A 26,615-nucleotide genomic window follows, 5' to 3' on the forward strand; every position below is an offset into this window, starting at 1 on the left:
AACAGACCAGGAAATATTTGACGTTTATGTGTGTTGGTTCGCGTGTTGTGGTGCGCTCGTCTTTCTGTGTGCTCCAAGAGTTTATGGGCTGATGTCATAGTTATGCAGCGTTGTCCTCTAGGGTCCTGCAGAATTCACACCTCAGATTTTATACTGTGGCAAAACCCTGGGAGAGGGTATCAAGGACACTGCAAGACAAGTTCATTTATGGCCCAGACCAATCTGCGTTGATGTCAGGGTGTGCCAGGGACGCTGCCTCTTTTCAGTTAATGCTCAAGGAAAACGTATTCAATAAAAAAAAGAAGCAATTACAAGACACCCTGTACAAAACAAAACAAAAATGAATTCATCAGAAGTGTTTCACTCTTTGTGCCAGAACCTCAGTGACTAATTTCCATTGTATGGCTCTGCCAGCACCTTGAATAACGAGATGTCTGCTGTGAATATTCCATTACTTTATTGATATAAAGACTTGAAGATCAAACATAAAAAAGATGTATAATGTCTGGATTTTAATGTTGATATGCAACTTCAAAAACAGCAGATAAACGACCCCTCACTCCCTAAAAGAAACCACATTTCTTGTTCACTCACTTTTTTCTGACACACTGCAACCTAGTTACTAATGATCTATGTGCTACTGTAGGCTCACATGACATTTCTAAAGATAAAGAGAGTTTGTTGTCATCGTTGGGTGTCGGTAAATTTATTTATTTTTTATTCCATACACTTGGGATCAGAGTCAGGACCTCCAGGCTGGAGATCATGACACTCTGCTTGAATAAAGTGGATTGCTCCCTTTCGGCTACAAGCGACATCTGCTCCAAATGAGGTCGAGTCTCTCAGGGTCTCGTTGACAGGTGAGAGTAAGATGGAGGACGAGTTTCGCAGGGGGATTTGTTCGGAGTGGGCAGTGAGGCAGACCTTGAACTTGTGGTGAAGAGCAAGCTGGCTATGAAGGCAAAGCTCTCTCTTTTACAGTTTATCTCCAATCCAACCAACACATGATCGCAAATAAAAACAACCAAAATTAAGTATTTTTTTGTTTGTTTTTTTTCACAGGATGTCTGAGCACACCCTTAGGCACAGTGTGGGAAGCTCAGACATCTGACAGAAACTATGAGTAGCTGCTCTTTGATGCTGAAACGAGCCAGTTAAGGTTGTCCGGGCGTCTCTCGTAACCAAAAGGCATTTCAAGTAGGTGGAGACCTTGGGACGGACTTAGAACCTGCTGGGGAGGATTACATGCCCCACCTGGCCTAAGAACACCTAAAGGAGCTCCCTGGGGAGAGCTGGAGTGTGTGGCTGTGATGAAGAAAGTGTAGCAACCTTACTTACTTAACCTTTTTGTTGGCACCTTGACTGTGATATGTGGTGGAAAATGGATGGATAGATGGATGGAGAACTGTCTCCCACTGAAGTTAGACGATAATAAAACCTTACTGTTGTTACATCATCCGATCATCTGGCAACCCACATCAAGTAGGTGCCCTAGTGTAAAGCAAAATATAAAATGTACTTGCAGTACTATTTCACCCATCTAAATGAAACACTACTGTTCTTGTGTGGATTGACTAAGCGCTGGCAGGCAGTGAGGAGAAACACAAAATTGCTCAAAATTGCAAAGTCCAAATTTTCTTAGAGGCAAAGTGGATTTCGTCCATCTGTCTCATGCCAATCATCTGGCGTATAGCTGGGCCTCTAGAATGTTAGCTATGCATGTAAAAGGGATGTCCACATATTGCACTGCCTTGGTGAACTCACACACACACACACACACACTCGTGCTGTGGCTAGCTTGTCCCCGGGCTGCTGCGGGAACTCAAGCAGCACTGTGTGGAGCCTGCATGTGGTGTGGCGACTTGCACAAATGTTGGCTCGCACCACCTGTCACCCCCAACGGAGCTGAATTCACATGCCTCTCGAGGAGCAGTTTGTAATTGCATCATTAGCCGGTGGCCTTTAAGGAATCATCTCCGTTCTCTATTCATCATTGAAAAGTTGTCACGTAGGCAACCCTGACAGACACCGGAGACATTTATCTATTTAATATCAAAATTAATTGTTTAATAAAAATGTTTTTCTCACATCAGCACCCATGATGTTGTTCTCTGTCTTCAGCCCAGTATTAAAAGCCAGCTGAAACGACTATCAACACACAAACATCTTTTGCTAGTGATAAAAAAGGGTTGTGATAACAATGACTCAGTGTGATTCACGGTCTCTGATTCATTACTATCAGACTCAAGGCAAATTCTTCTTTCTTTTCAGTATGGTGCAGTTTTATAAATCACAAACTCCCGATCAAATTGTGTTTATGTATAACCATCAGTCATCAAAATGTCTACTGATGCAGGTCAGACTAGGTAAAGCATTTGCGTCAGAATAACTGTAAAAGAGAAAAGACTGATTTTATCACTAAATATTTTATTAAATCGCAGTATGTGAGTGACACCTGAAGGCTCTCTGAAATAGTGTTGCCAGTCGATGAATAAACAGAGGTAAAGACTACATTTTTGTTTGCAAAAGATATCTCCCATATCTTGTGTTGGAAATAAATTAAATGTTTAAAGATGTTCGTGTGAGCAGTGTTGACCTCATATTCCAGTCTGAGCAGTAACATTAGGTGGCTAAGTAGTGAACACATTAACAACGCTCACCTTTTGCCCACACTAACACTTTAAAATGTCACATTTTGCAGCACAGATGAATGTTCATGCATCTAAAAAATGCCGTTTGCTTCTGGAACTGCTTGATGAAATTTCACTTCATTTATCTCGCACCTTTTGCCACCCTAACTCTTCATTATACACAGGTAGTAAGGATTATATTTTTGTATCAAACTTTAAAAAAAAAAAAGGCTTTCGGAGTCAAAGGGCCATATTAGTTCTGGCCACTGGAATTTCATGTTTTTCAAATCTTAGCTTGAGCTGCTTGCGGTCGGTTTCCTCAGCCAGGGAGATTGAGTCAGGGTCACTGTGGCTCAGGAATGGTGCTACAGTGCATTTGTGGTGTTTTGCTATTCAAAAGAGCTTTGTGGGCTAAGCCACGTTAAGGTACAGTACACACACTATGTTTGTTTCTACTCCAAATGCCTGTTTTCCTGGCAAAACTCATGCCCCGTGATAACCTCACCAATGAAAATGCGTCCAAGATCCTTTGTTAGCCTGTTCCTTGACCTAAGTCTATGGCCTTCTTCAAGGATATGTTGTTTCCCTATCCAAACCTTGGAGATTAGTGACAAGGTAAGGTTTGTGCAGCTGTATTTTATTAGCAGGACTGAAGTAATCTCCACCTGGTCCATGTGAGTAGGATGTTACTCAGTGATGTTTGCAGAGGCCAGACAGGAAATTTCTTAAATGAAAAAATCATGTCTCTCAAATGGATGCAGTACTGCAGCACAAAGACAAGTTATGGCTTTTTAAATTCGATATGCTGTAGTCTAAGTGTAATACTGGAACAGGAAGGCATGATATAAGTGTTTTATCTCAGATGCTGTAAACGCATGTCTTCTCCAGGCTTTGAGACAGTCTTGTCTAATGTCATTTTTGGACAGTGTCAATGCTTTGTGACGTCTTCAGGTGGACATGGAATTATCTTTATGTAGACATTGATCTGTCTACTTACAGACTGAAAAGAAAGCAAAAAAAAGAAAAAAAAGAACAGATAGTCTGTTCATGTACTCCAGCTCTCTGAAAAGGTCACATTTTAAAATGTCCATTCTCAATTGTCGGAGCCTCAATGCCACAGCAGGAGCAAAATAAAAACCGTTGCGGAGATCAATCTCCATGGGTTTTGTAGAGCCATTTAAAAATGTATAAAACTCTGCTCAGTGGCATGCCATTGACAGATCACAACTTGCCAAATGTCCAGTCTTAAAGGGACAGTGTGTTAGCTGAATACTCTCTGCCACCAATGAGCCATCTGGCTAGGTTTGACTGACAGCACCCCACTTATGGAAATTATGTAATCGCTATCAAGAAACTACATGATTGTTATGACGGCATCCATGTCTTAATCCAAGGTTGTGGCAGTTTGAGTTTTTGCAGTGAGGTATCTGGGTTGACTTCTGTTTCAAGTTGTGCATGCTACTCCTGTGTAGAAAAAATCTGTTTAAAGCTACTCTCTCCTTATTGTGCTTTTAACACAATGCAACATTATAGTTATATAAGTATCTGATTTTTAGCCACACTAGTGGCCGGACTCTAAGGTGATGGTCAGTCAGTGGAGCTGTTGCTTTGGTGCTCCACTTTAGTCCTAGACTGAAATATCTCAAATATTGGATGGATGTTTCGCAGACATTAATAATATGTGATGTGAATTTTAATAACTTAATGTTGATTGTTGTTTTCTTTACACTGAGCTCAATCTCTCAGGTTTGGGGACTAGTTTCAGCTGCTGTACATGCTGCAATGGAAAACATTCTTTGATGATCAAAGCCCAAATTGAATCATTATTATGATTTTAATTCATTATAATTCTTTTGCACTCCAATTTATAATTCCTCACATTAAACCATTCCCTGACAACGATCTGTGACAAAAACATGGTGAAGCTGGGACTGACAACGTGCACGAATTGAAACCTTCCTATACATGTCAACAATAATAATTCACTACCAAAAAAAACTAATTAATATCAAGATTATGCTGATAATTATCCCCATAATATTTTATTTATCACTTCCATGCTCATTACAATAGGAATCAGACTCCAATCAGACACAGTCATAACACAGTCTCCTACCAGACTCTGTTATGTGCCTTGGATTATAAAGAGCATTTGCAGACCTTCCATCCTCACACTAAAAAAACTGTCTTTATTCTTACTCATATAATGGTTACAATGAACTCCAGTGACTTGAAAAGGCAAGACAGTGGGCAAGTTGATGGGAGTACTGATTGTACCCATTGGTACAGAGGAGAACTGAGTCAGCTTAGGGAGCCAAGGGAGGCAGTGGTTGGAGCATAGGAGCTCAGCCCTCTTGTCTGTTCTGTCATGAGTAATGCAGAAGTGAAGGTTTCAAAGGGCAAACCTGCCTGAGGGGAAAAGATCCCCATTTTCATCAGAACACATTCTGAAGCTTCACAAATGTGTCAAAGTCGCTGCAAGCGCAGACTTCAAGGTATCATGTGTGCGTTTTATCAATGAATAGAGATGTGCAAGAATAGGAAGAGGCGGGGTTGGAGGGATATGAAGTCGTCCTGTGGGAATTCATAACCTTAAAAGAATGTTGGATTTACAAGAGATGACTTAAAGCAGCATTATGCAAGAATTGGTACTTTTTGCAACTTTGGCACCCCTACAGTTTCTACACTACTACAAGGTAGTTTACAGTTGTGCCAACCAAGACTCTGATCTGGATCATATTTTATGGAGTAAATATTTCCTGATTTTCCCTCTGATGTCCTTCAGCTCAGGGATTTTTACAGAGTTTCCTGACAGACAGATAACATTACTTGTTGCTGGAATAACTGCTAATTTCCAGGACGAACAGGAAACTTGATAAATCACTGATTTCTTTCTCTTTTTTCGGGTTATAAAGTTGTGTTGTGAGGCCCAGCCTCCAGAAACACATTTTTCTTACCTCTGTTTCAATTTCCTATACTCTGATTAACTGTAAACTCCTCAAATTCAGTCTGCCATATTGCTATTTTACAAGCTACTGTAGCTGTCATAGCGTGGGAACAGCGTGAGCACGGAGTAGGTTGGAAAACCGAGGGTGAGGATACCAAGCTGGCTTCTTCTTAGCTGAAGTCCTATAGGTGGTGGTATGTGATGTAGTGCTGTAAAGCGTTCTTGTACCCGCTCAACCACAGTTACACAGTGAAAGAACACATTTCCGTGGTGTCAAGAGTGAATGAAAGAGGCGCCATTCAGTGTACCATCAGAACGATTTTGATGCTGTTATGTAAAAACAGTTACATAACCTTGCTTTAACAAAAAGGAAAAATAGTTATTGTGCAGGGTGCAGACAGGAAAGAAGAAGTGGCACATTTAAACTACTTCCCATCTGTTTCTCTATAACCGCCTCTCGTTTACAGGGTTGCGGGGGCTGACTTAAGCAAGCTTATTGGACCCACGAGCAAAACGTATAGGCCTCCTTGTAAAATGAGGTTCAGTGGGGCTTTTGCTTCAGAAATCTTAAAGAAAATGGAGGAGTAAAAAAAAAAGAGAAAGACCTCTTTCATGTGTCGACATTGGGCTTTAGAGGCGATTTGCTGCATAGGGTTGATATTCTGTCTATCTCCCTTGCCCCCACCTCCCACCCCTGACACTATCCGTGTCATATTCTTTCATGCAGTTATTTATAACTCTAGTACTTTTTCGACCTCTTTTCCGCATGCCTCTCTCTTTTCCCTCACCCCATTCCAGCCAGGCTCATTGATTAATGCTACGGTAGCTGCCCATTACAAACTATAATCAGCCACTGGAGACTAAATCTCTTGGTTTTCCATTTATATTTCCTCTAATACACTCCCCCTTTTTTCACCCTCTGCTGCTTGCTTACCAAATTTTGTGAGCGTGTGTGTGCAAATTCATGCAGCGCACGGACAGAGGTTTATGCATTTGTGTAGCAAAGTGAGTAAGGAGGGTGACACTCTAACTCTAGAAAGCGCTGCATTCATTTAGCAAGTGCCTCACGTTGGGGATGCTGTGACTGGCTGAGTGCTTGAGAGAGGGCAGCCATGCCCTCTGCTCAGCAGCTGAATGCTGTCAGTGTGTCTGCATGGGAGCACTGGGGCAGAGGAATCGCTTTTGTGCCCTCAGTGAGCTCATCCACTGGGAGCACTCTCCAGAGATTTAGCTGAGGTCCGCACCCTGCCTACTTGCCTGTATGCCTGCCCAAGTATATTCCACGCTGGGGACAAGGGGAGGGCTTTGAGAGTTCCCACTGTCCATCCTGGCTCTGCTGTTGGATGTAAGTAGCTGTTCAGTTTAGCTGTAGAAGCAAGTTCGCTTAAGTATTAGTGCTGTATTGCTCTGCACTCACTGACTTGAGATCATGTTCTTCTTCCTTACTTTGTTTGTTTTAAGTTCGACTTTGTCCATTACGGTTAGTTTTGAAAGCACGGTCCACTGCAGTAAAAGTAACCATTAGGGCCTTCTTTAATTCCAGTCAAAGTTGTATTGATGGCAGCTTCCTCAGTTACTCTCTTGTCAGCAGACGGGGTTTAATTAGTGGGACATTCCAGAGAGAAAGTTAGCGACCAAGTGAGGGGAGATAGAGGGAGCGAAGAGAAGAGCTGAGTGTTTGTGACAGTCTCTACCATGTGAAGCTGCTGAAGTAGAAAGCAGAGGCTTTGATTCTGCTCTTCAGCGGGGCCAAGAGAGAATGGATCACCATGGTGATAAAATTGCTGAACAGAAATGGGAAGAGAGACCTTGTTGAACGAATGCACATCTTTATTATGTTCGCAGAAAGTTTGCTTTGTTGTCACCGACTCATCAAGTAGTTTTTCTTTTAATTTCAGGAGGCATTATCAACTTGATGGTCGAAAACCTCCTGTTTTGAGACATTATATTTTAAGAGGCAGATAGATTAACCTACAGTAGACTAAGATAGTAGTATAGGATAGGATAACATTTAGTATACAGTAAGTTGGATATTGTTCTCTAATGACTCACACTGTGTATCTCTATTCTCGTATGATGCGTGCCTTGATTTACAAAAAGCGTGGTCTGTTCTGCACAGAAAAATGTCCAGTAATTACAGATGGATTGACAATAATGAGTACTTTCTAAGCGGTATAGTGGTAAACATGTAAAGTGAAACACGTCTATAGCTTTCTCCATGTTTTATTCTCTCTGTAAGAAAGGTAACGTTAACCTGCCCTCTCTCTCTACATCCCGGTGGGGGTGTTTGTGGGGACAGACCTCTCACTCCTGTATCGCGTATAACTGTCACCCCAAATCAAAGACATGTCTCGTCCTGTCTTCGGGATATTGCTAGTCTCTGTGCTACAGTATACTGGCACCTGCACACACCGCCTCGAGCAAACTGAAAATGGCACTGGCTTTCACACTCTTTCTCTCTTAGGAATGCCAAACATGCCACGAAAATTTGCTTGTGTGTGTGTTTCTGTCTTGCGGTCAATGTATATATGCCAAAGTTTCTTCTTCACTTTTTATTTATTTTTATTTTTTTTACTGTCCGTGTCTCCGTTTACAGCAACCAGTTCCACAAAGCTGGAAGATCTGAGCTTTCTTGATGAACAGCGCAACACCCCCCTGCGGACGTCCATTCGCCTGCCCTGGCATAATACAGGAGGAAGGCCACCTCAGGACTCTAAAGGTGAATGTGCTATGAGTCATTGATGAAGATATATATGTGGAAAATACATCTGTTAATACATTTACCAGATATAAGACTCATTTTGTGACAATTTATGTCTTCATGTTGTAAAATGATAAAACAAAACGGATTTATTAAAATTAAGTAATACTTAAAACGTGTACATGATGATATTGGAGTATACATCACAGGATGAAGTGCTATAAAGATTTCGAAAAAGAACAGCGACAGTTGCTATCAGGATAAAGCGCTGTGTTTCAGCTCTAATGGTGTTTGGTGTAGTCACATCCATATTAGGTTAAAAGTGTAGGAATTGTAGCTTTTACTCTTTAGAGGTATGTGTAAAATGTACTGCAGTTCATGCAAGGTTCATCTGAGGTGGGTGTAAATGTCAGCGCTTTAACCCCGTCGTCAGTGTCCTTAAGTGCAGAGCCACAAACATTTCCACCTATTTTTAGCTCTACAGATAAACTCATCTAAGGTTTCCTTGGCTCACCAGCCTTAAACCTTTGCTATGTGTTTTGAAACCTCAGTCTCACTGATAGAAATCCCAAAGAGTGAATATTTGATGAGTGCATGAATCATTTATTGTGACATCATTAGATACTCAAACTGTTTAGCCCTCTTTAGAAAACGCCCTCTTCTTTTCCCACACTTCTTTCAACATGAAGCTGATACAGGAGCATCATGTCAGTGGACAAATTTTTATATCCCCCGTGGAAGAAACATCCGTACTGAGAACAGTCCACGTTTGGATGTATTTATTTTTCTGTTGTAGCCATTGCAGACAGATGTATGACATTTAACGTTACAGTCTTAAACACTTCACAAGGGGGTGAAGAAGTTAAATGTAGTTTTCCCATAGCAGAGTTCGGATTGTGTTGGCTAAAGACTTTAGCCACACTAAAGTCTGCCTGCAGTTGAACAACAAAATATTCTATGAATAATTTTTATTAAACCTCACATATTTCTGTATATTTAACTGTGTCTCTGTTATATTTAGATGAGCAACAACAACAATCTATTATAAATAAGTAGAATTATTAAATGTACCCTTTCCAAGTGGCCATTACTTATGATTTATTATTATGTATTTTATTTAGAATAAATACACTTGTAGAGTTGAAAATGTAGTAACGCATCATGGCGATGTAGTTATTGTCATTTGGTAATGATTAACAGGGGGTGAACAGTCTTCTTTGAAAGAACAAAATGGTTTTGTTCAAATCTGCAAAACCAATATGTGAGCCATGCTCAGACAAAATGTAGGACTAATATTTGTAAAAGCAGTATTCACAGTGATAGCAGCTGTACGGGTAGTTGCGGTGATACTATGCGGATCTGAGCTTTTAAAGAGTTCCTGAGTGAACAAGTGTTCTGAGATCTAATTAGTGCTGAAGTGGGACAGATAGAGAGTCCTCTTTCAAGTGCACTTACATTGTCACTCCACTTAAATGAGCATTTGTTCGAGCTAAAGCAGAACATGAAAAAAGAAAGTTTTAAGATCACTATGTTCAAGCTTTTGGTCTATGTGACACACTCTGGAAGGATCAGATGATCTTAAAACATTCCTTAAAAACTTGTATACAGTTACATGTCAGTGTACGCAGGTTTGTCTGTGAAGGATGGACTAGAACTCAGCTTCGGTTTGAAGTTGCCGGTATTCAAAACTGGAGGAAGGTTCCAATATTGTCAGTGCATGATTGTGTTATTGGCATCATCATTCAGAGGCCGATGTTTCAATATGAAAACATTGCTGACAGACAGTAGGATTAGCTCCAAAAAGCATGTTTCATGCCTTTGTCAATAAAGCAGTTTCTCTGATATGCATATTTTTCCGAGACAAATAATTGCACAATTACAATTCTAATGTATTCTTTCTCATCCTTTTCCCTTCCAGCTCGTTTCGCTCCCTACAAACCCGTGGACATCATGCTCAAGCCCTTGCTGTTTGAAGTGCCAAGCATCACCACAGACTCTGTGTTCGTGGGCCGAGATTGGCTCTTTCAGCAGCTGGAAGATGTCCTGAAGGCCAGCGAGTCTACAGAGAAGCACGGCGCTGTAGTCGTGGGCAGCGTGGGTTATGGGAAGACGGCCATTATCTCACGGCTAGTGGCACTGAGCTGCCACGGAGGCCGCATGCGTCAGATCGCCTCCAACAGTCCCAGTGCCTCCCCTAAAAGTATTCAATTTTAGTATTTGTCTTTGGGAAATTTTAGCCAATGTTATTGCATGTTGAATTTAATATTATTTTCCAAGTGAGGATATATGTGATTCTGACTATGAACTCATATCTCCTCAACAGCTTATTTCACAAAATATACTTTATCTGCCTTGACAATTTAAAACCAATTCTATACCATTCTATATTTTTGTTAAACGTGTACAGACATATGTGACAATGTGTATATGTCTGTCTGTGTCTTGCAGGCGGTGTGGTATTGAGCTCTGAACTTCCTCTCAGCCAGCCACCACAACCCACTCCACCTTCCAGCGCTACCAACACGCTGAGGACCAACAGCTGCCCGGGGACCCCCGAGATGCAGCGCCGTAGGGAGGAGGCTGTCAAACGCCTGGCTGCAAAGGTACAATACTGTTCCTCACAGATGGTCTCACTTATCCTTAAAGACGATGATCCATCCAAAAAAATACTGTAAAGCTTCATCATTATGTCAGTTTTATATTAGAAAAAAACATTTTTTGGGGCAGTTCCCTTTGTATCTTCTTGCCAGTGATACTCTCCTTTATTACAAATATGTTCATGGTGTGCAGAGTTGTTTTTAGTATGTATGAGATGCACTGCAGAAGCATGATACTGGCTCAGCTCAGTTGATTTATGTTTATGTGTTTGTGTATGATTTATAGTTGTTTGTTTGATATTCAGTCTATGAAATATGAACAGTCTCCAGCAATCTGCTGACATTATGAAAGACCACCATTGGTCTTTCGGAAGGCCTTTACGATTGCAGGCTTGTTTGATTGGAGAAGCACTGAGCTTAGTTAAACGCTCGGCCATGAGAGGCGATATTAATGTCCACAGCCTCTCGGTACTGCACTGTGAGGAATTGGGAAGATAGCATGCTCAGATCTTTTAGCTTTTAGCTCACAGATGGAAGGAATTAGCATTGTGTAGAGTGAAAACAGGGTCTTTCTCTGTGCTGCAGTGCACACCAACAGTATAAACACATTTTAGGTGCTTAATAGCACACTTTTTCTTACAGTGCAGTCTGACATTTACTTCAGATCTGCTGCCTGAAATAAAAAAGACTCCTCTTAGTCTTTTCACATCCTTAAGAGGTTACATGTCTTTCATCTCTAACTGTCTCCTTTATTAAACAGCACACATTGCAACACATTAGAGAGACATGAAAAATGGCACCTAAGGTCCATAGCTTCTTCTTATTTTCTGTGCACAGAAAAACACTTTTTGAATTTTTGAGGGGGGCACTTTTAAGTCTTTATTGGACAGCCAACAGTAGAGAGATGACAGGAAGTGAGAGGAGAGAGAGATTGGTAATGACATCAAAGAAGAAAGAAGATGAAATCAAAGGTCTGCAGCCAGACACTAACAAGCAATGTTGCACTTCATGCTACACTGATTTTTACACATCAAAGTTTTTAGTAGTACCAGGGTATATGTGGAAAAAAGAAAGCCGCAGACCTTTTGTGGCTGTGCGAAATCGGAAAAATTCATCTCTGCTCGAGGCTATATGAGCTGCCGCTAGAATAACACGGGCTTGATCTCCTGAATCTGTCTGCGATTGAGTTGCATTGTGGGTAATGTAGGCACCGGATTTGGACAAGGAGGAAGAACGTGTGGAACAAAATAGACGATTTCTCTGGTTCTGCTGCAGAACCCATAGACTAAATTTACAAATGTTGTTACCATTTAGTTGTGAAGAATTAATAGGGGACCAAGCAACAGATTGACATCTACTAATTATTAATAGTCCCTTTCTTCCTACTCTGTGTGAAAGTTTCATTTAGCTGTGATCTAATAAAGCTTCAGTACTACCCACAGGAAAAATGAAGCGAAGAGGGAAATGTTCAATATAAAACAAAATGCTTTTTTAGTTTGTTGTAGTAGCAAGTGAACAGTTCCAACAGTCCTGCATTTTAGTGAGCAACACTGTCATCATTACTGTAGATCACCCGTCTGTGACAGAGTTGACAGCAAAGATTCAGAGAGTTGGACCGTATTTCTGAAAAGCTTTCTGTGATTAGGATCGAAATTGTTCAGTGGGCAGACGAGTCAGCACTGTACCTGTGTGAAATGTTCTCCACTTAGTGCACTTTGGCTAAGGTTTGTGGAGTCGCTGCTTGCAGCTGTCTTTGTGGTTTTTATGTTTTATTATCAGCTTCACATTCTGGCGGTGCTGTCATAGTGGTGTGCTTCAGTTTCTAATCATCTAATCTTACTTTTTTTTTTGTTCAACATGATGAAATAATTTCAGTGGCAGAAACTTCTCCTCTGGTCTACTCTTAATGGCTACTGACTACACATATTTTCATGTGTTGTTTATGAGGCAGTACCGGAGTGAGTGCACGGCATTGATGGGCTGGTTTACCGTGCAATACTTGCGTTCAGCCCATTTTGGAAAGACTTGCTTGACTGAAACTTTCAGGGGGATTTAGTAACTTTGGCTGCTGAGAGTCTTTTACAAGACAATATTTTTGATTCACAATGGCATTTACTTGATTTGAATACCTGTCTGATTGTGGATTGGGAGCTGCTTTTTATAATGGCACTCTTTCACTCGTCTCTCTCATTGAACCTTTGTCCTCATTTTTAATGTGACTGATTATATCCTGGTCTCCCTTCAGGGCTTTAACACTTGCCATGTCATAGATGTCGTCTTAGTAATAATAAAAAAAACGGCCATGAGACCACTATTGTGCAGTTTCCATCTGCTGCCGGAAGTTCATGCACATGTGAGGATTTAAATGTCTATGAAATCCAAGCAATGTCCCTCCAGCCAATTATTGTGTAAAGTGTTTCCAACAGACGCTCTCACAGGGGCTCTGTTCCTGTGATGTGTGAATACTGATGCAACACCAAGCAGCTTCTGTCAAAATCTGTCAGTTCTTTTTAATCATTGATTTAAAAGTGGTCTCATAACGGGGCCACCGAGGCCATTACATTTTATGGTTTATTGCAAGTTTTATGTCTTTACTCCTATGGCACATTTATACGCATTGTTCCTCGACAGTGAAGTAATTGTTTGTGTGGTGGTAGATGAAGAACCGCAGGTGCACTGCAGAATGTTGCATCATTTGTTGAATTTCTTATTGCTTGTTGATGAAGCAGTAGTCTACAGCAGACACCCATACAAAGATATTGTGTTATACAGACTGCAGATTAGTTTAGTTTACTGTATTTACTGAACCTAATTTCACAGCTCCCTTCTTCTTGCTTTGTTATCGCATCTTTCCAACAAATCCCTCAGTTTGTGTGACACGTAAAACGCCCCAAGAGAAAAGTGTTCCACAGTCTGTGTGTTTTCTCTCAGACAGAAAAAAAAAACACATCGCAGATGTAATTAATCACAGGTGACTTGACTGAGTCATCGTGGCATACAGAACATGGAAGCAATACAGATTTGCACTGTGCCGAATCCCCTGCTGTAGTGTAATATTTAATCATGTTTTGAAAGGATTTATGAATCATCTCCTTTCATTTAGTTCCTGTTCTCTCATTTTCATGTTTTTTTCTGGTGACACGTAGAGCAGATTTAATGCAGTCCCATGCAGTTGTAAAAAAGTGTCATTTTCTTTCTTTTCTTTGCCGGAGCATTTTGACTGTGCTACCAAATCGGCTTTGCCGTGCATCATTTTGTCACTTTTGTAAAGAGTGTGCATCTGGAGACATGCAGGTGATATTGGGGTCATGAAAAGGGATAAAATGCGCCGTAGACAAGGCTCCTTTTGTTCCACCTGGATTGCAATTACTTGTTTGAAATCGCACTTCCCTCTTTAAGCACCACCATGTAATGGCCCTGGAGTGGTGTTGAAAGTTTATGGTTTAATCTACCTGTCTTTGTTTTAGACCTCTCAGTCACTCGTTGTCTTTTTGTTATTTCAGTTAAATTTAGGCTACTATCATGGTAATCCAGTATATTCCAGTATACACAGTACATCTGAGAATAAGATTTGTCCCATAAAACTTCTACCAAGTTGTTTCCCAACGGTACCTGATGCATCCAGGTGACTGCCATGATTCAGTGGGAAGGATCTGAGTCATACATCACATGTAATTACTTCTGTGCAACCTCAGAACAAAGTAGAAAGTCTAGTTAGCGACTTCTCTGGTCTTGGTTGTTGATGCAGCAATAGTCAGCAGCAGCAGAGGTAAAGCCAGCTGAAGAACGGGTCACCTGCTACCTCCTGCTGCTGCCCCTGGAAGTGTGTCACCTTCTCCAGGTTGGACTGTAATAAGAACAGAGTCTTACATCCTCAGGGCATATCTCTCTTTTTTTATTTAACTTTTCTTCCCCATACCTCTCCATACTTGTTCTGTCTAAAGCAGACCTCCTTTGAACACGGCAGCAACCTGTTCAGACACAGCAGATCCTTCCTTTAGAATTACACCTGGGATCCACAGACTCCTTTTCATACTGGAGTTTATCTGAGGTGGTCAGCCGTTGCCCAGTCACTTCATCATCCCTTCTGTGTGGACTAGTGTCGCTAAAGTCATTTTCTCAACTTGGTTTAAAGAAATAATATGTGACTTTGTGAAGGTTATGAATATAGAAAGACATCAACACAGTATGCACAGAATTTGTGTTTATTCAACAAGGCAGCTGGCTTTTGTGAATAATTTGAGGTTACTGAATGTTCCCTTCTTTGCATATTTTTCATTACTCAAGCCAAAACTAAATTAGGCTCTTTATTTATTACTTTAATGTTTTTAATTCATCTGCAGCCTGAAATAACCCAGAATGTTATCTGTTTTTCTCCCTTCCCTCTGTGTTCCAGGTGGTGGCATATCACTACTGCCAGGCGGATAACACGTACACTTGCCTTGTACCGGAGTTTGTACATAGTATCGCTGCCCTGCTGTGCAGAGCGCATCAGCTCAGTGCGTACCGGGAGCTGTTGCTGAAAGAGCCCCACCTCCAGAGCATGCTCAGTCTGCGCTCCTGCGTCCAAGACCCCATGGCTGCTTTCCGTAGGGGTGTCCTGGAGCCACTAGCCAACCTTCGTAAAGGTAAAACACCATTATATAATATTTTATGTTTGTAGGCTCATTTGCTGGAGATTGAATGTAAGTTGTAAGTTTGCTCTGTCGTAAAGAAACACTTAAGCTTCAGAACATTATCGGGATGTTTAAATTAGACTCTTACAAGTTTATAATGATAACAAAGATTCATGGAAAGAAAGATTCCCCAGAGCAACTCAACCAGCTGCCACTGGAAAGTATTAACTGTTATATTTACAGAGCAAATGTAACTTGACATTTCAGTAAGGAGTGGGAGCAGCAGCTGTGTAGCTGATGAATCTAAGTAAACCACTCACTCTCACGGCACCACAGAGAGAGAGGGTTTAGCTCCTGCATTGACACAAGGCGCCTCTCCGCACACTCACTGTGGGGTGGTTCAGTTAAGCTGATATTCCTATGAGCTGTACCTCACTGCATGTTGTCTTACTTTTGTTGGTTATTGTGTGTTTCCAGAGAGGAAAATACCAGAGGAGGACCACATTATCTTGATAGACGGGCTCAACGAAGCCGAGTTCCATAAACCCGACTACGGAGACACCATCGCCTCCTTCATCACTAAGATCATTGCCAAGTTCCCCCCCTGGCTTAAACTGGTGGTCACTGTCCGGGTCAATTTACTGGTAAGGAAGGAAGCTCTTATTAATAATAATACAACAACAAAAAAACACTGAGTTCAGCTTATCATGCACAATAGAATGAATCATCATCATCCAGGCCCTTCAGATGCTTCAAATTAACCTGCTTGTGTTCAGAGATTCTTCTAATCATCTTGTTACAGTAGATTATCTCATTTCTACGATTGCAGTCCAATCCGCCTTCACTCCCTGACACTCTCACTAACGGCCATCAGACAAGTACGAGAGTTGAAAGGTTCAACGAGCTGCTTTTCCTTGTCATACTCTACTCCCTACAGAGTCATTTTTTGTCAGGCGTATCCAGAAACATCCAAGAAGTATCAGTGACCCGGGAATCAAGGATGCATGGCAGGGAAGGAGAAGTCAGTCACTTTGAGCTGACTAGCTTGGAGGGATAGTGACACTAGGTCGACCAGTTACAGAGATGTGCTGTGTTGAGCTCACACTGGCGATGGCTGAGGCTTTGACACGCAACGACTGATTCTCTTTGCTGGGACGGGGCTCTGAGCCTGGGATAATAATGTGATAGCTGACTGACTGACATCCAGAACTCAAGTTATTAATGCTCAGCCTGAAGCCAGGCCGAGGTGGTGGTGTCCATCAGTATGCAGTGTGCCAGAAACTGTGAGCCAGAATTAATATTTAGTTCATGGCGATGTTATCTGGATGTGCTAAATCAATATATTGTTCCACTGACGTTTTGTATTCAGCGCTGTGTTTTCACCTTTATTAATTCATCAGGATCAGTTTATGGTGTGGAAAGATTTTTTTTTTTTTGATGTCCCAGATGACTGCACACGATGTGATTTGCTTTAAATAGTTGGGCTCTGATTGACACTTAAATCAGGTTTCTTAATTGAAGGGAATTTGTGTCACAACCTCTAAACTCTCCGGTCAGCTTCGCGTCACAGTGTCTGAGTGAGTAGGAGATAAAAGGGATGAATCATTCATATAGCATCGGAGAGTCCAGTTAATGCTCTTCCTTCAGTGGAAGCCATGAAAATATACTCTTCTGTTTGCAACCACAGCATCGTTTTTTGTGTGTAGAAGTGTCATGAAAAGTGTCACAGTATTGTTTTACACTTTGAGCAAACAAATAGGATTTCACCAAGGAGGTCGGGATCAGGATATTGCCCTTTGCTTGCTAGACTAATATCTGGTCTATCTGTGAGGTGTTGCTAGCACTTCACCTACCTCCGGGATTACGATCAGTACATTTCGGTGACTCCGTGCACGTGTGAATACATGTGTATTGTGTGTCTGTTTGCTGTACCTTGTTGCGATGAGGAAGAGAGAGGTCTTATCTCACCGAGGCAATGTTTCTCTCTCCTCAGACAGGCTGGGATCGGAGGATTAAGGTGCATTGATTTCTCCAACCCCCAGGACATAGATTGAAATGTGAGCTCTGGCTCAGACCTCTGGTAGAAGTGTTCCTGTTGTCTTTCTCCCCACCACCACCATCTCATCCATCCCCTGCCTATGAATACTCACTTTCCGAGTCCTGTTTTTTTTTTTTTTTCATAGCCATATTTCCAACAGTAACAAGTGTCTGCTTTGGGCTGATAGCTCAATGTGTTTGCATCCTCACTGCTCAAAGACAGTCCTGATAGTGAACACACACTAGGAGACTTTTATTTTGAAAAATGCTTTTGAGCCATAATTCCTGTGAATACAAAACAATTTGTTTTGTAGAGACAAACAGGAAAATATAATATTTGATTTGGACTTTTACTGACTGTCTGACCTTGTCTCTTCCATAGGAGATCACCAGCCTCCTGCCGTTCTCCAAGATTTCTTTGGATGACTTTACCGACAACAAAGAGATAAGTAACGACCTCAATTCGTATATCCAGTACCGCATCAACGGCAGCAAGGATATTATGAACAATATCAGCCTGAACGGCAAGGCCGACCCTATCACAGTTGGCAAGCTCAGTGGTCACCTGATCTCGCGCAGCCAGGGCTCCTACCTGTATCTCAAACTCACCCTGGATCTGTTCGAGAGAGGCCACCTAGTGATCAAGAGCGCCAGCTACAAAGTGGTGCCCGTCTCGCTGGCTGAGCTCTACCAGTTACAGTGCAACATGAAGTTCATGACCAACTCAGCCTTTGAGCGCTCACTGCCCATCCTCAACGTGGCGCTCGCTTCCCTGCACCCCATGACCGACGAGCAGCTGTTCCACGCCATCAACGCCGGCTACATCCAAGGGGAGCTGCCATGGGAGGACTTCCAACAACGCATGGAGCTGCTCTCATGCTTCCTCATCAAACGGCGGGACAAGACGCGCATGTTTTGCCACCCCTCCTTCAGAGAGTGGCTGGTGTGGAGAGCTGACGGAGAGAGTACAGACTTCCTCTGTGACCCCAGGTCAGTCCTCTCCTTTGGAAGCAAATGCAGCAAGGGCTACTATTACAGGCATGACAAATATTCTTGCAATGCATCACAAGTAGACTTCAAACAGTCTGTAAGCAAGTATAAATTAAGCCACGGTGATAATTACATGGCAGTAGTCAAATTAATTTCCAAAAAAGCTGTTAATTAAAATGTCCTTAAAGTGATTTTTGAGACTGTTTCTTGGACAATTTGCAGACAGCACTCTCAAGAACATTTGTACTTCTCAGCAAAGTTCTGAATTAGCTGTTAATAGTATGTGAATAATGGCCACCACTTTACATGCAAAGCAAACCGTCATGAAGGACTCTAAGTGCAGCATGACTCATGGGTGAGTCAGCAAGGAAACTGAGTTTGAGATGTTATTGGCAGACCCACAATCTTTGATGGAGCTGCTATTGTACAGTATCGCAACTTGTTATTTTGTTACTCGCAATCAACAATTGGCAAAGACACTGCTGACATACAGAGATCTGCCTCTGACAGAGTAGCTGAATTTGCATCAAAAACAAACAATTAAAAAAAAAAAAAACAGTTTCTTCTTCAGTGCTTGCTGTTGGTAGCAATAGTAATGGGTGTCTCCCTAATTGGAAATAGCTGGTTCTCAAAAATGTATGGGGTTCATTTCATAAAAGTGAAGTTATGAGTGTGAATTCTCATCATTGTGTCCCTGTAACTAAAAAAACTTTGAAGCATCCTTGAGAAAATAGACTATGTGAAATTTCCAGACGAGACTTCATTTTGCAGGAAATTATTAGTTTCCTGCCGAGCCCTTCTCGCCCTTTTCGACAGGCTCATCTGCTTTAGTAACGCTACCTAATTGTAATTCTGGAGCCCCCCACACCCACACTAGAGACTTTAGTCATTCACACTTAATAAGTTGAATGATGTCACTTTGGCTTGCTTTGTTTCCCCTTCCCTGTTGCTTGTCAGTATCACCTCTACTCGCACAGCGGTGTCTCTAAGTGGACCAAAGCCGAGCTTCATATTCTGGTCATTCACAGTCTTCCAAGTCCATCATTAAAAAAAAAAACAAAGGCTAGAGAGGCTGGCACAGGGAATGCACATGCAAGACAAAAGCCTGTTGCGCTGCCTCTCTGTTTGTGCCTGGGCACGAATAGACAGAATTTTAACCAGATCAAAGTGATCTGCAGTCATGCATGTCCTTTTAATGATGTGCTGCATTAATTAATGCCAGAGCGCCTGAGTGAAGGAGGGAAGGAGAACCCAGGGGTTTCACAGTCTTCGCCATCCTTCACCGGGGCATTACTCTCTGCCAAGGGCACTTTCCATGACCTGAGCTACTATCCAGATGCTCCTGAAATGGAAGAGATCATATCATGAAAACATATTCCAAACATTAATTTTGTCATTTCATTTATTACGTGTTTCGCTTCACAGCCGAGTGTCCTCTTTGTTGTTTCCTCACCCAGGACTGGACATGCTCTTATGGCTTTCATGCTTTCCCGCCAAGAGGGGAAACTGAATCGCCAGCAGACCATGGAACTGGGACATCACATCCTCAAAGCGCACATCTTCAAGGTACAGCTCTGGGACCTGTAGATGCTTCCTACGTTCATCTTTGATTGAAATCCATCCCTTCTAAGAATTTTATAGTGTTCGTTTTATGTGTGTGAGAGTGTAGTTCACCAGAGGATAAGCCACGAGTTCTGACTTGCATTCATATATGTGTTGTGTCTGCTGTGTCTGTGTGTGTGTGTGTATGCAGGGCCTGAGTAAGAAAACAGGTGTGTCATCCAGTGTGCTGCAGGCTCTGTGGATCAGCTGCAGTGCTGATGGGCTTTCTGCAGCCTTGGCCTCCCTGAGGAATCTCTACACACCCAACGTCAAGGTAAAGATGTTCTCCAGCTCGTGTGTCTCTGTTGGACCTGAAACAAACAAATTCAGGCTCATTACATAATGAAAACAGAATTTAATTGATGCAGTTTAAACATTTTTTTATGTTTTGGTGTCGATTAGCTCAGTTGGTAAAGCATCCACCCCATGTATGAAGGCTCAGCATCGGCCCAGGGTTCAAATCAAACCTGTGGCCCTTTGCTGCATGTCGTTCCCCATCTCTCTCTCTCCCCCCACATTCCTGTCACTCTTCAGCTGTCTCTATCAAAAATAAAGTTTGAAAGTATTGAAGTATGGGTATCACAGTCGATTTCTACTAAATCTCTGTTATGGAGGGATTGCTGGACAATTCTGACACTTTTTTTTTATTACCCCCAAACAGAAATCCAAATTTATTGGGTGTCAGCGCTCCTGCAGGTCTGAGTGTGGATAGGTTTCAGCAGACCATGCTCACATTTCCTTATGTTAAGCTGAACGTGTAATTAATGAATCGTTTTAAACATGTGGTTAAGTCAATTATTATAAATGTCACGCTCTGTTCTTTACAGCCACTCGATGGGATGAGGGCGAGCTCAGCACAGATTAACAATGCAAACCACCATGAAAAGCAGTATAAAGATGCTCTGAATCCTAGACTGATGCATATCATTTCTTATCATTAGCTCGATCCGTGACTGACTCTGGTCGGCGAGGCCAAAAGGAAAGGCCGTTAACAAGGCAGACAAAAAAATGATTACACAAATAATTAGAGCAGGAGTGAGTCACATAATTAAAATGGTGTGTCAAAATATAAAAGTTTACTGCTTCACCAGCTCTTTTATCTATTTTTCAATTCAGCGTTCAAAGCGTTTTCTCTTCTCTTGTAAAAATTTTATTTTTCTTGTTCTTGTTCTGTTGCTTATATAACAATACCAATCTACACAGTGTGTGTCTCATGTTGGTAGACTCATGTAGAGTAGAGAAAATGTTACTTTAGTTAATGAAGGCCGGTTGGCAGGACTGCACTATCACATATAACAACCATTTATTACGACGTGAAAGAAAAGAAAAGTTTGCATCCTGTAGCTGAATATTTCCAGACTTCAAATAGTCATCTGCTTCTTTCACACAGTGATTAGCCATTGATTATCAGATCAGATATTACTCATGTATTCCTTTTCTCATATAACCGGCACACAAAATGAAAAATGTTTGCAGGAAATTGGGCAGTAGATATTGATGAAATGTGTGCCAGGATAAAGAAAATGGGAAGCGCGATTAGGTCAGCGCAAGATGAACAGGGGACAGAAAGTCACATAAGGATAAACTCTCTTTTTAATTGTAAGTATAAATTAAAGTTAAAGCTAGTAGCAGTAGAGCTTCTGCTACTGCTTCTAACATATATTTTTTCTAATTAATTTTGAGGGAGAGAAAATAATTGGCCTTTCCTGCTGCAGTGATGTATTCTGGCTTGGAGCTAAATTATCCTACGTGTTTTTTTTCTTAGTGTTGTCAGCCTCGGTGTCTGTTTGGAAGTTATTGTGTGAAAGTGCAACATCACTCAAATAGACAAAATGACCTTGTTCTGTCCTCTGGGGGGAAAACAGAGAATTGCTGTTAATTTACTCCAGAGTGGATCCAACAAATAACAGACAAATTCATTTCCTCTTGTCGGATACTCATTTGGCTTTGTGGTTCTGTTTGACTAAGCTTTTATTATTGATTTCCTCATCGTGGAAGAGAATGCACTTTGCCATGATTGCTCACCTCTTTTTTGTAATGGATGGATTTTTGGATAAAAGCATCTGCTAAACGACTAAATGTAATGTAAATGAATGTTTTATCTTCTGTCTGAAGGTACCTTAAAGATGAATAATGAGTGCATAAGGATTCACATGATACTCTTGGATAATATTCTTCATATATGTTGTATAATTTTATCACCCTGATTTTCTCATTTACCTTAATTTAGCTATTTCTGTCTATTCGTTACATTCGACATCTGTTGCATGTCTGTCCGTCTCAGCTCCAGGATCCTTCCTCTGTTGCTCTTCCAGATGTTTCATCCATTTGCCCCTTGGGATGTGTACATAAAATTGACTTGACTTGACATGACATGGTTAAATCGAGCCAAGTGTTTCACCTTGATATAACAGCATGTTGATGTCAGTTATTTTGGCAGTTCCATTAATCTTTAATTCAGTTGAAAGGAAACAGTAAAAGACGCATTTGTTTGTCTTTTTATTTTATTTTATAAGACGGCTTATAAATGTAATAAAATAAAATTGTTTGCAGATAATACAAATGCACAGATGGTAACATGGCAACAACAACATTGTTCCAAACCAGCTGTCTGTGTTTGCATTTTCATTTGCTCAATCAGGTGAGCCGTCTGCTGATGCTCGGTGGGGCGAACGTGAATTATCGTACGGAGGTGCTGAACAACGCGCCAGTGCTCTGTGTCCAGTGCCACCTTGGGCACCAGGAAATTGCCTCCCTGCTGCTTGAGTTTGGCGCCAGCATGGATGTCGTGTCCGAAAATGGCATGAACCCTCTCTGCTTCTCAGCTGCTGCAGGACACTTGGGATTAGTCATGCTGCTCTGCAAGAGGGGATCCAAGGTGAGGAACTAATATCTTTAACCCTAGAGTTAGAGTTTGGAAACATTAAACCTGTGATTACATAAACAGTCTTTAGGCTATCTGCACAGACTCTCCTCAGCCTCACTGATGCAGCACATAACTCAATATTATTTAAACACACAGTAAATTTACCCCAGTTGTTGAAACTAACCATGTTGTATTTCCACCAGGTTGATCATGTAGATAAGAGTGGCCAGTGCGCGCTGGTCCATGCCGCTCTCCGAGGACACCCAGAGATTATCCAGTACCTGCTGGAGCTAGAATGGAGTGCTGAGGGGCAGCAGCAGGACTGCGCTCTGAAGAACAAAGCTCTGCAGCAGGCTTTGATAGCAGCCTCCAGCATGGGACACACACAGGTCCGACTGACGCACATGCACGTATTTTACCTCACACAGTCGCACATGAAAAGATTGAATTTACCCGAGGATACGATAAAGAAACTCTTCATGTCCTCTTTATGAAGTCGTATCTCGCTACAAAAAGGAAATAAGCTTGTTTCAAAACACTGCATACCACAAAACAAATGTGCTCCTCGTTGAATTTGTTTGTTCATACTTTACGGCAGCACACCACCTGTTCATCCTTGTGTGTTTTTCACAACAGCCTTCCGCAAAGAATTTCAAAGAGCCGAGGCAACAGTAGATACAATTTGGACACATCTCGTCCTCAATGTTGATGACTTAAAAGTTCGAAGTGTTTTTCGGCCTTGTGCGTCTGAAAGCGCGATTCAGGGATCAATCACAGTGCAGCGCATTCAGCCGCCCAGGTGCGATGCAGGCTCAAGGTTTATTTTGGCTTCCTCATTAGTTGGAATGGGATCCTGAGGCCTGGCTTAGAATAACACAACTGGGCCAAACTAAGCGGTCACCCCGCATGTAGAGGAGACCCCGTTAAAGTCTTAAGTATTAATCAAATTGGACTCAACTCACGTAACCTCATACCAGTCATTCCCTAGTCTGCTGTGATTAATTTATAATTGTTTTCTCAGGCAGCAATATTAAATTTTTCATTGTTATTCTTCTACAGCATTAGCATGTTTCAAACCTCTTGAAGGGTTATTTGATATCTCATGCTGAAACAGTACGCCATTAATCTAAGTTTCTTTTTCTGGCAGGTTGTGAGGGCCTTGCTGGCGTTGAGTAATGAGCACGCCGTGCAAATTGATAGCCACGACACTCTGTGGGGAGAGACAGGTATGTTTTCATCCACCTTTTTGCATTACGAGACTCTCCGGTATTATCACTCGCTGTTTTGTTTTAGTATCATGGACCGCACTGCCGTAGCTGCTGCAGTGGAAGGGTCTTGTATCTGTCTCCTGCACAGCAATGCTCTCTGTTTGATGTAGAGGTCGCTCATCCTGAAATGCCTGTGCAATTTTTATGGCTGTTCCAAGTTTTTTTTCCTGCGCTGTACTTTCTGGTAAAAGCATTACTTATTGTGGGTCATGTGGGTTTCCACTTAAAGTTTTGGTCAACACAGCATTTCCTTTGAACAATGATTTTCCAACATGCTGCTGGATTTCAGCTGCAGTATCCCCCTTGGTGCTATGTGTTAAGATGATAGCAACAGTTTGGATGTTTTGAAGTTATTCCACCATCTGTTGTATACATCGCCGAACACATTTAAGTGTACCAGCGGTAGGATAACATATCCATAGATTTTTATTTGCTTGTCTGAGAATGCTTTTGCGACGACTGGTAAGTTTGGGCTTCTGCCTGATTTAAAAGCTGAGTGATGACAGGCAGCGTGAGATGGAGTGGGCTAATCAGGAGTAAATGATGTGGACAATGCCTGTTGTTAATGGCCTGCAGGAGGTGGCTGTCAAGTGTACAACTGTTTAAATTATGGCTGAACAAAGTAGAATAGTATATTATTATCCTCTTGTAGTCATTATCAACGTACACCAAGATGTATCATAAGAATATTCATTTGCACACGCGCGTTGTGTTCTGCTTTTCCACTTTTTTGTACTAAAAATACGTCTGATTATGCGAGTTTCAGACACAGGCAGCGTGTAATGTTGTCTTTCATCTTCAACAGGAGCTTTTTGCTCTGCGAGTTTAGTGATCCAGAGCTATAAATGTTCAACCCACCTTATTTGTTTGATGCTTCTGTTACCAGAATAGATTTTTTAATAATAGTCTCTTTTGTGTCTGTCTCAGTTGTAAGCCGGCAGGATTTAGCACAAAAAAAGTTTAGTGCTACAGGAATGTAGGTCAGCCTATTAGTGGAGAGGCTGTCCACAGTGCGGTTAACTGGTGCTTGTGCCCTGTGAAATGACTGCAGGACTTCAGACCTTATTACAGTCCTGGGACAAAGAGCCGTCCCTCAGAAATATTCCTTTATAGAACCGCTGTTCTGTTTCTGCAGATATGGCCAGAGCCTGCCTTCTCGTCGCTGTTCATCACATTATTAAACCTGATTCTACAAACATTGGAGCCACCTGTAGCTGCTGCAGTATTTACCTCTCAGCTTCATTTACAAAGTGGATGTTAAATAAATCACCCTCTTAAACATACTCCCTAACTCCCAAACCTTTGACGTGACCATTATTTTGTGCACCTGCCCTTGCAGATTTAAAAACGAGATCTGCATTAATGGAAAATAGGTAAATAATCGACGCAATTATGAACACAGTGTTGATTTTTGTCAACTGGGTCGTGCTTGAAAAGAAATTGATATTTATGGATGTGTTACAGTTAGAGATGCAGTGTTAAAGACAAATGACTCCACTCATGTTGGCTGGACGCAAACAACAGAAACGAGTATAGCGATATATTAAATCTCAGTTTCACCTCACATCCCTTTGATTCAGCCTGCTGGTTTAATAATCCGACCTGGTAGCAGCCGGCGCTCTGATGCAGAGAATACCAAAACAGGGAAAAGGTCCTGAAATATCCCCTTTAAAAGTGTCTGAAACAATCCTACAGTAACAACCTGTCTCTGTGAACATTTAAAATTCAATGGCATATTACATCTCCATACAAATAGGCCGCTCTTTCTCCTGTATTTAAATAGAGGCAGATTGGATTGTGCATTTGTGTGACCTCCATCTTTTAAAATCTCCCTCTCAGGATGCAAAACTCCTTCCTCGTTATGCAAAGAAAGGTTATTTAACTGCACAGAATCATCCTCATTGTTGTGAGGACACAAAGATCAACGGATTCATATGTGTTGCAGGAGCATAATCTTGTCTAAATCATGTCATTTTATGATATATTTTCATTGCTTCTAGTGGGCACTTCTGTGAAAATTATTCTTGTCGGTTGTTGTCATGGCAATAATCCACTTAAATGCTAAATGATTTCGGCATTGGGTGTTTGTCTCTGGACGTTCTTGCTGACGTAGCCGTCTTTCAAGTGCTCCAAGACACAAGACTTGAGGCTTTGGCAGTTAATTGAGCCTTTGTCCAGCTACTGAAGAATTGTCGCCCACTGTTCTTAATAGTTATGATATCACTCGAGCTCTTTTCTTCCTCTGTACAAGTCTTTGCTATTATTACTTTCATATTGTACAGAGTGTTTGTATTGTACAGAAAGTGCACAGCTAACCCAGGCAGCTATTTGTGGGATCGCTCTGGGTTCCTGGGGAAAAGA

At 41.6% G+C, this 26,615-nt stretch overlaps 1 protein-coding gene across 5 annotated transcripts in view; it reads left to right on the top strand.

The window, feature by feature from the left end:
* tanc1b (tetratricopeptide repeat, ankyrin repeat and coiled-coil containing 1b) overlaps positions 1-26,615 on the top strand; it is a 95,901-nt gene that overhangs the window by 60,869 nt on the left and 8,417 nt on the right. For all 5 annotated transcript variants that reach the window (XM_027290821.1, XM_027290822.1, XM_027290824.1 and 2 more), the window contains 11 exons: positions 8,174-8,296; positions 10,197-10,478; positions 10,727-10,881; positions 15,272-15,503; positions 15,969-16,135; positions 17,911-18,518; positions 19,976-20,084; positions 20,272-20,394; positions 22,762-22,998; positions 23,190-23,375; positions 24,134-24,212. In XM_027290821.1, the coding sequence (XP_027146622.1) occupies positions 8,174-8,296; positions 10,197-10,478; positions 10,727-10,881; positions 15,272-15,503; positions 15,969-16,135; positions 17,911-18,518; positions 19,976-20,084; positions 20,272-20,394; positions 22,762-22,998; positions 23,190-23,375; positions 24,134-24,212 (2,301 nt within the window). The remainder of the gene's footprint in view (positions 1-8,173; positions 8,297-10,196; positions 10,479-10,726; positions 10,882-15,271; positions 15,504-15,968; positions 16,136-17,910; positions 18,519-19,975; positions 20,085-20,271; positions 20,395-22,761; positions 22,999-23,189; positions 23,376-24,133; positions 24,213-26,615) is intronic.

The sequence above is a fragment of the Larimichthys crocea genome, chromosome XVIII (assembly GCF_000972845.2).
Source record: "Larimichthys crocea isolate SSNF chromosome XVIII, L_crocea_2.0, whole genome shotgun sequence".
NCBI lineage: Eukaryota > Metazoa > Chordata > Actinopteri > Sciaenidae > Larimichthys > Larimichthys crocea.